The 15606-nt window shown below is 30.0% G+C and overlaps 1 protein-coding gene across 1 annotated transcript; it reads right to left on the bottom strand.

Annotated features, from left to right (window-relative positions):
• Positions 1-14975: 14975 nt before the first annotated feature.
• LOC118057163 (AP2/ERF and B3 domain-containing protein Os01g0693400) lies at positions 14976-15371 on the bottom strand. The gene has a single exon (XM_035069670.1). The coding sequence runs from the start codon at positions 15369-15371 to the stop codon at positions 14976-14978; it is 396 nt and encodes a 131-aa protein (XP_034925561.1).
• Between the last annotated feature and the right edge of the window lie 235 nt (positions 15372-15606).

Here is a 15606-nt window from a genome sequence, read left to right as displayed (position 1 = left end):
TGGCCCCCCCAAAATTAAAATGTTACACTCTTGCCCGTAATGTTATGCCTCTGAATTCGTCCCTACAAGAAGGGCTGGCTTCCAGAAGAAGTGTACTAGACATTCTAATGAACTAGACACACAGCCTTCTGCTAAACTTTTTGTTCAGCTCCGCAGGTTACTCTCTCGATTTCCAATCCTGATGCGACGACACTGTTTAGCATGCCCTAGTGGCTTTCTGTATTCCCTTTCATGGCTTTTTTTATGAAATAATTAAATATGTATATGTTGAATTTATTAAAAATAAATTTATAAATAACTTAAATATGTATAAACTAGATCTAAAAGTAATGATTCCTCACTCAATTTTAAATGAAAAATCTAAAAATAACATGCTCAAGTGAACTTAGAAGGAATCAAAAAGTTAGAAAGGAAAAAAATATAGATATATTTTAGTTTTACTGATTTAATTGTATTTTTTGTTGAAAGTGATAAAAAATAATAATATTGAAAAGATAACATAATGATTCTAAATGTGGAAGATGGTCCAAAAACATTTGGTGAAGCACTTCTAGAGATGTTGCTTTTTAGAAAGAAACAATACATGATAAAAAAAAAATTTAATATTATTTAACAATATTTGGATCCTAATAGATTTACCAAGCTCTAAGCCAATAAGATGTAAGTGAGTGTTTTGAAGAAAATAAAATATCGTTGATTCTTTATAAACCTTTAAGGCAAGATTAGTTGCCAAATGTTTTACTAAAAAAAAGAGTGTTAATTTTTTTAACACTTATTCTTCACTGGTAGGGATTACATTCATTGAAGTTTTATTTGCATTAGCATTAATTTATAAATTGTATGTTCATTAAATGGATGTTAAGATGACTTTCTTAAATGGAGATTTAAAGGAGTAGGGTGTATATTGAGCAAACTGAGGATTGTATACTTCCTAGAAATGATAAAAAGGTCTCTAAATTGATAAAGTCTTTATATGGTTTAAAGCAAGCTATGAAACAATGGCATGAGAAGTTTGACAAATCAATTAATTTGTTGAATAGTTTTCCTTATAATGGTGCTAATAAATGTATATATATATTCCAAATTTACAAAAAGAATTTGGTGTGATTATTTGCCATTTATATAGATGACATGTTAATATTTGGAACCAATATGGTTAAATCAAACGATATCTCACTTACATCTTTAAAATAAAAGATCTCGGTGAAGTAGATATAATTTTAGATATCAAAGTTAAGAAACATAGTAGTAGATATAAACTTAATTGAGCACATTATATTGAGAAAATGCTTGATAAGTTTGAATATCTCAAATATAAAAAAGGCTAATACCCTATTTGATTTTAGTATGAAGTTAAATGATTATTTTGATAAAACAGTATCACAACTAGAATATATTAATACCATCAAAGTCTTATATATATTATGCTTTATATAAGACCACATATGACTTTTGTTACATGTGAGTTATTAAAATATACAATTAAGCTAAATGCGGATCATTAAAAGTCCATTGCAAGAGTCTTTTATTATCTAAAATGAACAATTAATTTAAGCTTATTTTATTCTTCTAGTTGTGTTATAAGGATAGCTATTCAAGTTAGATAATTAGTTTAAGGGATAATAAGTTCATATCAATATAGATTTTCTCACTTGGAGGAGGTGTAATATATTGAGCATCCAAGAAACAAATGTGCATCTCTTATTTTACCATGGAATCATGGTTTATTGATATGGCTGTTGAAGGTAAAGAAGCAAAACACCTAAAAAATATAATGTTAGATATTAAATTATGGCCACAACCTTTAATAGTTATTTCTTTATACCATGATACTAAAATAATTATGTCAAATAATTATGTCTCGAACTTATAATAATATTTATAATGATAAGTCAAGATATAATCATTCGATGTGGATACATGTTTGAGAGTTAATTAAATAGAATAATCATCATTATTTATGTAAAGTCTGTAAATAATTTAGTGGATCCACATATAAAAGGATTATCTAGAGACATGATAAGGAAAACACAGGTGGTGGAATAGGGTTAAAAGCCATTGTTAATCATTTAATTAATAATATAATATTAAATAAATCTTCCATGGGAAAAATGATTCATAATTAGTGTGTGTGTGTGGAGCTCTGTTTAATTTCGACAGAAATGATTGAAACATTTGTACATGCATAACGAAAGTTTTTCCCATGTTTTACTTTGATAATAACAAAAGTCAAAAGCACCAATAGAAACAGCAGTAACAGGTAGACAACGTAACAAAAGCAAGCACAACAGCATAGGTTTGAACATTTTTTGGTTAAATGCAAATACCAAAACAAACCCTGTTTGAGAAGTCTTTAAGCTGAGGTTGTCATGGTGAACCATATGCAGACTACTCTTATTAACCCTAACGCGATATGGAAACGCAGCTATATGGGTGCATAGCCGAAGACAGCACCAAATATCTTGATTTCTTCTTCAGCTTGAACCCTGAAAAGATGTGTTGCAGCACTGACTTTGCTGTTCTCCTTGTAAAATCTGATCCTGTAACCAGCTTTAAGCTTTTTGCTGCCAACGAACCCTAGCCAGCCTTTTGAAATAACTGGCTTGGGATGTCCTTTCTTGCGAATGGAGCATTTGAAGGTCCATACCTTGCCCTTCGCATCTATTGCCTCAAAATCCACTGAACAGCCACCATTAAAGGATGGGAGAGACTTGAGATAATTTGTTGGCACTGCCAGTCTCTTCTTAATATCAGTCTTGCTGAGTACCTTTGAGAAGGTCTCCATTTGTCAATCCAAGTGATCAAAATAAGAACTCTTTTAGAAAGCACTCTGATTTTCTATAAGAAAGCTTTCAGAGAGCACTCCAATTTTCTTGTGCTAAGTGTTTGCTTGAACCTTTATTTAAATGTGCGGCGACGACAATCTATCCTTGGTTAGGTCCTTGCTTCCACTGTTTAATATGCTTGTCGTAATCTTTTTTTGAGATTTTTCAATACACAATCAGTTGAGATTTTGGAAAGGGAGAGGACAAATCGTGTGCAATTCTTAATTGAAGGTGTGTCCCGCCATCTTTTTTTTTTTTTTTTTATGTGCAATGGATTTCACTATCAAATTTCTTAACATTAGTGTTCTTTTCAAGAATCCCACCAAGTGCTGAGTTGTGTGTGCATGTCATCTTTTGAGCACATGCAAATCCAAAATCTAACCAAGCTCAGCGTTCGTGGGGTTCTTAAATTTAGTGTATTTTTCTGTCCTCAATAATATATTATAAGCTGGAATAGCTGAGGTCTGCAAATTGGCAAAATTGGGTGAGAGAGGGGAAACCCAGTCGACACCAAAAATCTGAAAGGCCTAAGAGCCTATGTCAAAATAAAAATTCGAATCCTTTTAACTTTATTGTTATTTCATTTACATATGTATAAGTTGGTAATGTATTTATATATTTTAGCCACATGAATGAAATTACCTCCTGGAACATGAAAGTAATATGTAGAGTAATAATGAAGAATAATTAGTTGAAACGCGCAGGTAAAGCTATGTAGGCGTTATATTAGAAAGGTGAGCATTGCGGCCATTGGTGAGAAAAATAAGCATTCTTAGGATATATAAGTTGGCGAGAGCGAGAGATAGTTAATAATAAAAAAAAAAAAAAAAATGTTGCACTGATAATTAGTGCATTCATAAACAAAAACTTGAGTCAAGAAATATTCATAAGATTTAATAAGTATTGAGCTCTCTAAAAATGAATTTTAGAAGTTGAGTCAAGAACAAACAATGGGAGCCATCTGCTTTGATAAGATCCATTAACAAATAGGGCTGTCCTTAATAAACAACCCTGCTAGCTGGGGAGTATTTTATAAACCACAACACCTTTAATATAGGTGAGATATTTCATAATTGCAAAATTACATACAATTAATGGTAATCTTTACATGAATGGAAATGATCTCCTATAATCAATTCAATTGTTATAATCAAGGGTCAATGCTTCTAATAATTGTAAGGCTACATTATCATGAAGATAATCTGCAATTGAATCAATTAGCTTCAATATAATTTGCAATTATATCTTTGACAGATTTCTTAACATCAACACCTCCCCATAAGTTGAGCGTGGAATTTGATTGCACGTGAAGCTTGGAATGAAAAAAAATTCAAAGAGAGAACAAGGAAAACTCTGGATGAAGATATCAACAACTTAATGATGAGAAGACACATAACAAGTGTGAATTATGCTGATAAGTGTAAGTTCGCCTAAAAAATAATAGTTTAATTTAACATGCTTGATGTGTTTTTAATAACTAGATTTGAGCTCAAGAACATAAGAACTTTTCTTATCGATTAAAAGGCGAGGTGGGTTGGAGATATAAACTTGAAGATCTCCCAACAAATGAGTAAATTATTATGATGATAAAGAGATATTCTATTTATAGTTACAGAATTACACATGATATCCTATAATCAATTAGATAACTATAATCAAGTGTCATTGCTTCTAATATAAGGCTATATTATTTCAATTGAATCAATTAGTTTCAATAGAATTTATAATTATATCTTTGACAAATTCTTTGGCTTGAGCAGAGACAAGGGTGTTAATTAATCTTTTCTTCTTCTTGCATTACCAAACAGTTATATTTGATGCATTCGTTTCATTTTCCATTTTTTTATGTAGTATAATAATAATAATAATAATAATAATAATAATGTGAATCAAAATACGAATTAAATAGAATTATATATGTGTGTGTGTGTGTCAGGTAAATTATTTTGATTCACATTATACACACACACACTTGTAAAAAAGTGACAAAGCCCCGTCAGAGAAAATTAAACAAGAACGAAGAAAAGACAAAAAATGCTGGATGTGCCTTCTTAATTTTCAAGTGATCATACAAGTTAAATTTATTGAGTCCTTAATCAATTGCGCACCCTTGTTAATTGTTATGAATATGAGTTAGTTCATTAATGTTAGTAAAAAAAATTTAAAAAAAAGTTATTGCGATACGAATCCTTTTCTTTTGTTTTTTTAGGCAAAGATACGAATATATTGTATGGGATCGCAAGGGTGGGTGAGCTTTGTAGTGGTGATTCTCCTATGTGCTTGTCATGTGATTCTAATATTTAAAAAGATATTTGCTTAGTGGTTTTTATATATAGAATTTCACAAGTGCTTCATGATTAATTATCAATATTTTTTTATAAACTCAATTTAAAATGATAGAAAAAAAATATATTCCAATCTATCAAAAATGATAAAGTTAATTATCCCAATATTACCCTCTATGCTAATCTTTATTTTGAAAATCTTGTCATCTTTCGTTCAAAATTCATTATGTGATCTTTAAAAATAGAGTTGATTTTTTTTTTTCATCAAAATACTTTAAATAAAAAAATAACCCATAAAAAGATTATGAATAGATGAAATAAACAAGAAAAATGCGTATTTATTATTAAAACAATTTCATTTGAAAAAATCATTCATTTAACTCAACATTGTTTCATTTTGATATTAAACATATCCTTTATTTCTTTATTATATGATTTATTAAAAAAGAACATAATGATGAACAACGGGCATGGATTTTCAAAAACATAAGCTTTTCATAAAAAAAAAAAATAGACTTGATTCTATGAGCTTCGAAAAATATATATATATATATATATATATATATATATATATATATAGGTTTTTTCTTCTTAAAAATTGGTACAATTGATAAAATAAGAGTGCATTATTTTTTAGCTTCTTTTAAATAGGGATGTTTTTTAATTTTTTTAAAAAAAGAATAAACATTGTAAATTATGAAAAAAAAATATAAGGTGCAAAACGTAACAACGTCCAAAACAAAAGGTGGTAAAGGCAATTAACTTAAAGTGATAAGAATAGTTTTGTCCAACTTAAAAATATATATAATTTTTAATTCTCTCTATTTTCATATTTATCTCTCTTATAAAATATATATTGCTATTTATATCTGAAATCTCTCTTTTCAAACTCAGGTTTTTAGGACTAACAATTTTAAATGCAAAAAATAAAATTAATATAAAAGTTAATGTGTCTGAAGGAACATGGGAAATTCAGATAAATCCAACGAACTATCACTTTGAGGTGACAAAAATTAAAGCATAGGTGCCCATCACATGGGATACGTATAGCCACTAAAGAACATAAGAAATGCTCCACAATGAATTGACTTTTTTTTAACAAGTTAATATTTTTTAATCATCTTCGTACGTAGAAATCCTTCTAAACTATTATATATAGATCATTCGCAAGATCATTTGCAATTTCTTTTGTAATCATTATCTTTTCTTCTTCTACTACCTATTTGTTTAATCGTGGAGTTTCCATCGCCTTCTTATCTTCTACTTTTTTTATATATAAAAAAAAAAAATGGAGTATGCTGGAGCATTCTGAACCTTTCCATGTATTTTTTTTTACTGTGATTTGTGTTTATTATATAATTATATAAATTATATATTAAAATATTATTTAATATCTTAAATAATTAGATTGAATTAATTATTTGATATGGTATTAGATTTTTATTACTAAACAGTCATAAGTTTTAATTTTATCTTCTTTTTTAATTAATAGTATAATGAAGTATGGGTCTATGTAAGTTTTAAATCTAAAAAGTTTTAATTTAAAAATATATTTTAAAAAGTAATATAAATTATATTTTGAAATTTTATATATAAGTTTAAGTTATTAAATTAGTTGATTCTTTAATAGTTTTATAAACATCTGGTGCATTGATAATTAGAAAACATTCGAAAAAATATTGGAATGGAATTCTTAGTTACAAAAAGCTCTCTAAAAAAGTTTCCCGATTCCAAAATTTTCAAGACAAAAGTTAAGGATCGGTGAAGGTGATAGTAATTCAAAGACCTTTTTGTAAAATTCATCGACTATAGCAACAAATAAATAAACTCCCAGCTGGGGATATATATGTGCACGTCAACCAGTAATCTCCAATGAAGAGGCAGCGTTAAGGCGATCAGAACTTATATAATTTTATCTGATCTTTCAAATATTCAATATCATCTGATTTAGTTGACATAAAAATGGGTTAAACACAACTCGAAGTGACTAAGTTGGAAGACGGAGATGGAGGAGAGGTTCACCTATGAAGTAATATACTTGTAATTGTTTTTTTAAAAAAACTTATATCAAAATAATATATTTTTTTATTTTTAAAAATTATTTTTAAGATCAACATATTAAAATAATCTGAAATATACCAAAAAAATAAATTTTTTATTAAATACGTGCCTTTTAAATTTATTTTCATTTTGTAGAGTTGTTATTTTATTTTATTTTTAATGTATTATATGGATGGATTTTTAGCTCATGATTTATGGAAGCTTTTTATGATTTTACAATTAGGTTCAAGCTTTAGAATCTATTTTTATGATTTTATAATTCATGTATTATGTTGTGATTTTTTCAAGTTTAGATTTTATCTTGCTAAAATAGATTTTTTTTTTAAAAAAAGTTGGATATCTAGTGAGTGCCTGCTAGCATAATTGATCTAACTAAGATTTTGGATCACTACCCGATTAATTAACATCAGAGTCGAGTAATCGAGTCTGTGTGGGCTAGGCCTTGTATTCCTTGGGTTGGCGTGTGAAATAAACCCATGGGCTTAGTCAGATTTAAGGTTACATTAGTTTGTTCTTCCTTAATTGGCTAAGATCCCAATTATCTTCTGTTTTTATTCTTTTTACTTGGGCTTACATTCCACCATCCAACTGCCGCCGTAAAAACCTCCTTTCTAATTATTAATTAAAAAGAAAGAAATAAAAATAAATAAACTTATAGCATTTCTATCAAAATGCTATAAAATAAACAAATAATCCTAAAAAGATGATGAATGCATGAGATGAACAATTAAAATGCTTATTTAATATAAAAGATTCATTAGGAAAATCATGCATTTCACTCAACCCTATTTTATTTGTATATTAATAGAAAAATAAATCAAAGTGTGTTACTTGACTTGCTTCTATTCGTTAGTAAACATTTCTATTTTTTTTTTATTTTTTTATTGTATGATTTATTACAAAGACATAAAAACATATTAATGAACACATGATGTGGATTACAAAAAACATAAGTTTTTTCTTAACAGAAAAATGAGATTTGATTGTATGAACTTTTTTTAAAAAAAAAAACATGCATTTTTTTCTTCTCATTTCTTTAGTCTTGGAGTTTCGTCCTTGTTGGTATCGTCTTCATATCTTGTGCCTTTTTAGAAGTGGGCATATAGGAGCATACTAACCCTTTCCTTTGATTTACGTTACAAAAACCCTCTAGGGCATGTGATTTATCTCACAAAGCTTTCTACAAAAGTTTCTAGATTCTAAGTTTTTCAAGACAAATATTACGGATCGGAAAAGGAGATAATAATTCAAAGACCTTTTGTATAATTAACCGGAATCAAGCAACGAAAAAATAAACAAGTTCCCAAGTTGGAGGTGCAGGTGCAAATCAACTAGCTAGTGATCTCCAATTAGGTCTGGTATCTAAAAGGTTTTCTTTGATATGGTTTATTAAATCCCATCCAAACTTGACCCCATAAAGACTTTGGATTCCTCGGTTGACCTAGTTGATCATGTTATGGTAATATATATAATATATAAATTAATGTTGTTACCTATTCTTTGATCTCCACATAAAAACAAAGAAACAAATAAAAAAAAATAGAGGAAGAAAACCAAAAAAATATATAATAGTGAGAAGAAAAAACAGGGGCGCCTAGAAAATGGTCAAAGATTGTTGAGGAAATTCAAAAATATAAAGATTAAAATTTAACAGTATATTTTTTACTAGTGAAGGCCATATTGGCAAAAAAAATTAAATTTTAGAAAGAAAGATTCATAATCAGATGGTTAAGAATTCAATTAGATTTTGTTGAAAGATTAATTGTGTTTATGAAGGGTTTGATTGCAAAAACAAATTGATTTTTAAGACAATTTAGGCTTTAATTTGAAGAAATTAAATTTGAGTCAATTTGGTCAAAAATTAAAAGAATTTATAAGTTTGGGGACTTAATTAAACTTAGATTTAATTAATTAATGCAATTAGGGGCTTAGTTGAAGAAATACCAAAGTTTGGCCTAATTTGGGTCGAAATTGCTAGAAACTCCAAAGACCAAAGTGAAAAGGTGGGGGTACTATGGGGAGCTTGCTCGATTTTTTCAAGGGTAATTTTGAAAAACTTAAAATTTAAGAGTCAATTAAGAACTGAATTGAATAATTTAGAAACCAAGGACTATTTTGTAAATAGCGCTAAAACATGTTTAGATGATAAAGAAAACTAAGGTTCGAATCCCACTCTAAACAATAAGTTTTTTTTAATTCAAACTTTTGATTTGGTTAGGTCTTCAACTAGATTTGGCCAGTTCAATTAAGTTAAGTGTCATCTAAATTTAGTGTTTTTTTATTAGGTTACTACCTTGAGTCAACATGATAGCAAAGCCAGGTTTTGACACTCTACCGACTACATAGAGAAATTTATTTTTCAAGCTGAGTTAATTTGGTTAAAATACGTCGATTAGGTTGAAGTGAAAGATAGATAATAAATTTGAATATTTTGGATAAAAAGGGTGAAACTAAATCTGGCTATGGTCCAATCCAATTCATTATCGTCTAAAAATAAGTGTAAAATGTGAGAGAAACTAAAAATAAAATAACAAGCAAATATTTTTATTTGAGTGACACGACCAAAAGATTGATGTCTTCTCCCAAGTGCAGGAGTGTCGAAGTAATAAATAACCCGGCAAGACCGGGGTCGAACCACAAAGAGGTTAATTGTATAAATTACAAATAACAAGACAACAACAACAACAATAATAACAATAACAGTAACAGTAATAGTAATAGTAATAGTAATAGTAATAATAATACTCAGTACGTGGCGTTGTTATACCTGAGAATGATATAAAAGATCGGGTCACAGGTTTCCAGCCTATATACTGAGTTTATGAAAAGATCAAAGAGATATATTATATAATATAAACAGATTTCTGATGCGAATGAACAAGGCAAGACCAACAATATCAGGATCCTTGATCAAACACAGAGCATACTTAATGTACATAAAATATAACAAGAATAATAATAATAATAATAATAATAATAATAATAATAATAATAAAAAGAAGAGGAGGAAGAAATTAATGAGAACTTTAAGATGGAAGATTAATGTAAGGATTAAACAATGATAAAAACAAATGTCAAGGTTAGAGGATCCACTAATGGTATTTCAAACAAGTATAGTATAAACTCTTATTACTCAATTTGAAAACCACACACGGAGGAGGATCCAATCGGATGATTTGTCATTAATAGTTCATTATAAATTATTAACATGATCATATTAATTATCTTATTTACATAACATCAAACTTTTAAATATTGTCAGGAATTCATGATGTTAACAACAAATCAAGTTCCTTTCATAGCCCAGGTGTAGGTAATACCATACAGTTGGGCTATGAGAGTGCCAAGCATTTGTTGTACCAAGTGTTATACAACAAGAATCTAGATTAACCATTTAACAAGCAAGGTATTAAGAATTAGTAAGATAAAAAGATAAGACATGTTAATATTAAACATTAAGGTCCATGTTGAGTTTACACCATATTTATTCTTACACCATTAGTGTAACCTTTTCACCTTGACATAATAAACTTAGCTAAACATAATGAAGAAGAGAAACATAAATAAACAAAACAAGAACATAAAGAAAATACAAGTTAACTAAGTAAAGTAAAGGAAATGAAAAGCATAAACAAGATATTAATGAAAGCAAAACTTAAAAATTACAAAAAAAAAAATATAAAGAGAGAAATAAAGAGCATGAACTTGATCTGAACAACCAAGCCCCCAAATACATGGCAAATGCCTCCTTTTATAGGCCAAAATTCGGAATTGTTGATTTGATGACTAATTGTTGAGTTGGTGGCCAACTCTTGACTTTGTGAAAATCCTTATCTTCTTGTCTGAATAAAACGAAAATGCTAGCATCAGGGTCCACTTGAAAACATGAAAGTTGCAGGAAATTGTCTTAAAAAATCTGTGTAAAAATTTGAGGTCATTTGGACTTCTAGAACTCCAAATATGGGCCAAACACTGAACAGTGTTCGAGCTGCAGGACAGATTCAGACTTCTCTGTTGTTACTATAATTTGGACTTGAAAACGGCCTTCTTAGATCTTGATGAAAACATGAAAGTTGTAGGCCTATGTCTTACTGAATCTGTGTAAAAATTTAAGGTCATTTGGACATCTAGAACTCGAGATATGACCCAATTACCGAACAGTGTTCCAGTTTAGACTGCACCAACATCTCTTTTCTAAGTTTGGCCCTCTCTTTGTCCTTTCAATTTCCATACTTGAACTCATCAATCAATCCTTTGATTTATGTGATATGCCTTCATTTAAGATGAATATTTACCATATATTAAGGTATTTTATAGTATTAGACTTGTTATTATAAAACATGTTTTAGTTAAGGAGTTATTGATACTTTAAGTGCAAAATAATGATATAAAACCTTGATAAATATACACTTTTAAGTACTAATCATTGAGCCTCGCTGAAGAACCCTTAAATATAATAAATTTTTTTTCCATGTTGTCATATTATTGATGAATTTTTCAATTGAACTATATCAAATTGAATAACTAGGGCTAATTAGAAACTCTTGTAAATTAATTTTGTAATTGTTTTTAGCTAAAAAGAAGAGTTAATTTAGTTTTTTTTACATGGAATATAATCAAATTAAATTTTAAACAAATATTAAGAATTGAGCATGTTATATTTTAATAAAAACTAAGAAATCACTGCCAATAAGTCAAACTCTGATTGATGAAAGATGTATTAATTTGTTTATTTGTTACTTGTTAATTATTGATGCTTGATTGTTATCTCGCGTAATGTTTGGTATGCTAAGTAATATTAATTAGATTGGACTATAGGATTTGGACAAATAATTATCTTGTTATGTGTGTGGTGTGCTATGAATTAGATTGGACTAGATAGGATTGGACAAATAATTATCTTATCATATTTTGATATGCTATGAATTGGACTAAACAATTTGTTTTATTTTGTGTTTGCTAGACACTAGAAAGGACTCGGCCGACCCAAGATCTAGACCATTTTGAGTTTAAAAAGAAATAAATGAATGATTGATTTGACTTGATCCGGTCAAAAACTCAGGTGAATCTGTAACCCGGACGACCCAAGATAAAACACGGGTAAAAAATTCATTAAATAATTATATATTTCTTTGGTCAAAAGAGATTATTTTGATTTTTTTTTTTAATTTGGATCAACTTAGATTGACCCTCCATAATAATCAATTTTATTATTATAGTACTTTAGATCAATCCGAGTTGACCATCTTGACCCATGGTCTGTGCCTTAACCCAGGTCGACTCCTTAGTTAGGTTTTAAAACTATGATAATGAACATTTTTATTATTGCGTTAACTCGGGTCAATGATCAACCCGATCAATGATCTATGTTTGGCATTGGGTCAACCCTTAAGTAGGGTTTTAAAACTATAATAACTTTTTTTTATCCTTATATTGATCCATATCAATAGTCTATTCGACATGTGACCCAGGCCTAGCCCGGGATCGACTCTCGACTCGGGTTCTAAGACTATGATAATAAGTATTTTTTTCATTACATTGACTTGAGTTAACAGTCAACCCAAACTTATCCTCAGATCAACCTCCAAGTTGAGTTTCAAAACTATAATAATTATTATTTTTATCTTTATATTGACTTAGTCAATAGTCAACCCTACTTGTGACCTAAGCCTAGCCCTAGGTCGATCCTCTAGTTAGATTTTTAAAATATAATACTAACCATTTTTTTTATGTTGACCCGAGACAATGGTCAACCAAATCCATGACTCGAGCCTAGCCTAGGGTTGATCCTCAAATCAAGTTTTAAACTATAATAACAATCATTTTTATCTTTACATTGACCCAGGTCATTGGTCAACCCAACCCGTGACCCAAGCCTGGCCCTAAGTCGATCCTCTAGTTAGATTTTAAAAATATAATACTAACCACTTTTTTTTTTATGTTGACCCGAGACAATGGTCTATAAAATCCATGACTCAAGTCTAACTCGGGGTTGACCTCCAAATCAAGTTTTAAACTATAATAATAATCGTTTTTATCTTTACATTGACTCAGGTCAATGGTCAACTCGACCCGTGACCCGGGTTTGGCCCCACGTCGACTGTCGACTCGATTTCTTAAAATTATGATAATAACCAATTTTATCCTTGCAATAACCCGGGTCAATGATCAACACGGGCCGTTACCTAAGTCGTGCCCTGAGTCTGTTTTTAGTCGAGTTTTAAAATTATGATAACAATCTTTTTTTTATCATAATGTTAAGCCCGATTATCAAGATTAACTTTTATGTAAAGAATTTGACAAGTTTGTTCTATCTATTTTAATAAAAAATAAATATTTTTTTATTGGAATAATTTTAGACAAAATAAAAATTATTTTTTATATTATTCAAAGATACCCCAAATAATTTCAAAATGATACTGTCATATCTAGCACATCAGTATCCAGCTTACCGATCACTACCTCGAGGACTTATCCTTTGGTTATAATTAACAATTGCTCACTTCACCTTCGTTTACTCGCTAACAGCTGAGGCTATTCTTATTTACTCCAATGGTAAAAGGTCAATTTCTGAATTAAGAATATAAAATTCAGCCACCGAATTAAGGTGGCTATTGCGGCGGTGATTGTTTTTTTTTTGGGATTGGTGATAGTCGTTGTTCTGAGAGAAGAAGGTCCTCCAATTTGGGATAGGGCGGCAGTAGCCTTTTTTTTTTTTTTTTTAGAAAATATTGTTGTTTCCTTCCTTCTCTTCTTGAAAAAAGTCATTTCATCCATAGTGTTAAGACCAGTCTAGTCCAAAACCCGAATTTCAGGTTTTGACCTGGTTATTAGATCTTGATTGGATCACCGGATCGGCCGGGTCAAATTTTTTTAAAAAAAATCTAAAAAATATCATTTTGGTAAGAAAAAACAAAAAAATAAAAGTCAACAAGTTTGCGGCTAGGTCGTCGGGTCAACCCGTCGAGGTCATCCTGTCGGGTCAGCCGGGTCACACCAGGTTTTTCTTCTTTTTTTCTTCAACCCGGCCTGGTTTTAGTTCCAGGTCGACCGGGTCCTGGATCGACCCACTGGACCGGGCCAAGTTTCAAAACACTAAGCCGGGCTCAAATTTCACATCCCTTTTTGAGTAAATCGTGGGACCTCATCACCTAGTGGGTGTATAAAAACTGTAAATGATATCTGTATAAAATCATTGCTTCTAGAAAGAAAAAAAAATCATAGTATAATCTACTTATGCATATCATGGATATTAAACCCAGTTTAATAGAAAATTTAATTTGAATTGAGTTTTAAATAAAATTAAGTGGAATTTACTTTATTAAATTTAGTTTACTCGATAAAATTTAAAGAAAATATTAAAATAACATAATTTTAACTTTTATTAAAAATAAATTCTTGAAACAATACAGTTTCAAATTAATCCAGAACAACTTGTGTTCTAAATTTTAGGAGTCATGCACAGTACCAGTTTAATAAATTTGAAATACACAACCTTTTTCTGGCAGTACACTCACACATACTCAGCCTTTTCTTATAAACAATTATGGTATTCAATACTTGCCACATAAATACAGATGAAATATAGAATCCTAATGTTCATAATTGAATATGAACAGCATGGTAAGATATAATTTACAAATTTATACAATACTTGCCACATAAATACAGATGAAATCTAGAATCCTAATGTTCATAATTGAATATGAACAGCATGGCAAGATAGAATTTACAGGGCAATCCAGTTCCTTATGCCCAGCACTAGCTAGCTACATGTTGGCTTTCTACTTTATATACATCGTAGTTATATTGGAGAAACATTGCTGGATTCATCGGATGTTGCTGTAACAGGAGAATACCCAAAAACAACACCAAATATCTTGATTTGTCTTTCTGCCCGAACCCTGTAAGCATGTGCTGTGGCGGCTTCGTTTGTCTCCTTGTAGAACTCGACCATGTCACCAGCTTTGAGGCCCTTGCTGTCCACAAATGCGAGCCAGTCCTTCGAAAGAACTGGTTTTGGGTGCCTTCGTTTGCGAACGGAGCATTTGAAGGTCCAGACCTCGCCGCTTTCATCTACAGCTTGAAAATATACAGCATGAGCACCGTCGAAGGATGGAAGAGAGCTGAGAGACCTGGTGGGCACTGCGAGTCTCTTTCGGACATCTGTCTTGCTAAGTTTCTTTGAGAACTTTGCCATCAATCTGGTAATAAGCCAAGTGAGTCTTTGAGGGTGGATTCTAGTACTGGTGAAATGGTGATTTATTTATATGTCTTGCAAATGGCACAGTAGCCTCAACTTGCTCATATCGTGCGATTGTACTAGGGAAAGCGACAGGACCGTGCGAGTTTTCGTATGTGGGATGGCATTTTACTAGTTTTTGAAAACCATGTTTTTTTAAAAAAAATTAAAAATTATTTTTAATTTTTATTTA

The sequence above is a fragment of the Populus alba genome, chromosome 15 (genome assembly GCF_005239225.2).
Source record: "Populus alba chromosome 15, ASM523922v2, whole genome shotgun sequence".
Lineage (NCBI taxonomy): Eukaryota > Viridiplantae > Streptophyta > Magnoliopsida > Malpighiales > Salicaceae > Populus > Populus alba.
Note: the sequence above shows the minus strand (reverse complement) of the source record. Positions and strands in the feature narration are given on the sequence as shown.

What these genes read in the sequence shown, in the direction of transcription:
- LOC118057163 (XM_035069670.1), bottom strand. Translation starts at nt 15,371, where the DNA reads ATGGCAAAGTTCTCAAAGAAACTTAGCAAGACAGATGTCCGAAAGAGA.